Here is a 1,532-nt window from a genome sequence, read left to right on the forward strand (position 1 = left end):
GCACGTTGAATGTCTTCTCAGCCACCGCCGCTGTACTCGGAACGTCGTGGACGCAATTAAACACCGCAATCTAGCCCTCCTCGCTCTGCATCAGCCTGTTCACAAGACAACTTCTGACACAGCATTGCCAATTTTACGATCGCTCGCCGTGGCCACTGAGAATGTGCTTGACGCGGTCAGCAAATGGCGCCAGGGCCTCTGGAATCACCTACCTTTCCTTTACGAGGGTGTGAACTATGTCGATGCCATGGCCGACGATTTCGCAGATTTGCTCTCCTCTTCAGTCAAAAAGACCAGAAACTTTCTCTCGAGTATTCCCATGCAAGATTGTAGCGGGTCCATCGCGGCCGCCTTGCTTTCTGCGGGTCTCGACTCCAACACTGTTGCTTTCTTGCTGCCCCGGCATGTGTTTTTACCTGCGTACCACGTCGCAAGCGCTATGCTAAACGAGGCGTCGCTTGTTGCGGCCACACGGCGAGATCATTTCCGCCTTCTGAAGAAGGGATCGTTTACCCCCCGCCTTAGATGATCGGCAGCCTGCGCTCGCTATCCACTTTGCGGCGGTGCCCCGGTCTAGCCCCAAGAGGACCTGAAGAGCAACAGATAAAGCTGGCGTGGAAAAGGGCTGGCCTTACAGATAAAAAGATGAAGCAGCCTCCTATATAGTTCTTTTGTGCGTGTACTCGATGAAACGGCTCGCAGCCCAGTCATGCAAATAGCATCATGTGCAGTATCTAATAAAACCGAGAAAGATATACTGGAAGCACATCAGAGCAATGCTCGGACAGCTTAGCGACCCCCACATCGGGATTGATATATGAAGCGTCTGAAGACAGTCAACCCACATGCTTTGCAGGTGCTGACTGGGCAGGTGTCATCATCAAAATAGCTGGAGCAGCCGTTCATGGCGATCAGAAACCCAGACCATTGCCAGACCATTGCTGCGCGGTCGCTGCGCGGCCTGTGGTACAGGCCAGGTCCTGCCCATGTTTTTAGCATCCTAGTCTACTAATCGCGCGAAGGGAACTTTGGCATTCGCTGCCGTGATGTGGGCGCGGGACTTTCCGCGAAATAAGCGTGCTCTGCGGCCCTGTTGGCGGAAATGCGCTGTTTGGGGTCAAGCGCGAAAAGTCCGTTTAGAAGATCATAGCCCATGTTAGTGAGGGGTGTCGTTGTGGTAACGCCAAAGCCAACTCCTGGAAACTTGTCCCGTAGCCTGTTACGCTCCTGGGTTTTCCATGAAAAACTGCTGACGAAAGGTAAGTTCGAGTAGCCAGGCCACCTTTCTTCCGTGGCCACACCAAGGACTTTAAACACCTCCGAGAGTTGCTCGATCTCCGACGATCCGGTGAAAAGAGGCCTCTTAAGGAGAATTTCAGCCAGAACGCAACCAACCGCCCACATGTCAAGCTCCGTGGAATATTCGGTGGATCCAAGGAGTAGCTCGGGAGCGCGGTACCAGAGGGTGACAACATTATGGGTGTACGGAGCAATTGGATCTCCAAAGCGCCTTGCAGCCCAAAATCACAGAG

The 1,532-nt window shown here is 53.5% G+C and overlaps 1 protein-coding gene across 1 annotated transcript; it reads right to left on the bottom strand.

Annotated features, from left to right (window-relative positions):
- Nucleotides 1–979: 979 nt before the first annotated feature.
- AURANDRAFT_39552 (hypothetical protein) lies at nucleotides 980–1,531 on the bottom strand (the record flags this gene model as incomplete). Its single annotated transcript, XM_009045083.1, has 1 exon — nucleotides 980–1,531. The coding sequence occupies one exon, from the start codon at nucleotides 1,402–1,404 to the stop codon at nucleotides 1,009–1,011; it is 396 nt and encodes a 131-aa protein (XP_009043331.1).
- Nucleotide 1,532: the final 1 nt, after the last annotated feature.

The sequence above is a fragment of the Aureococcus anophagefferens genome (genome assembly GCF_000186865.1).
Source record: "Aureococcus anophagefferens unplaced genomic scaffold AURANscaffold_1395, whole genome shotgun sequence".
Taxonomy (NCBI): domain Eukaryota; class Pelagophyceae; order Pelagomonadales; family Pelagomonadaceae; genus Aureococcus; species Aureococcus anophagefferens.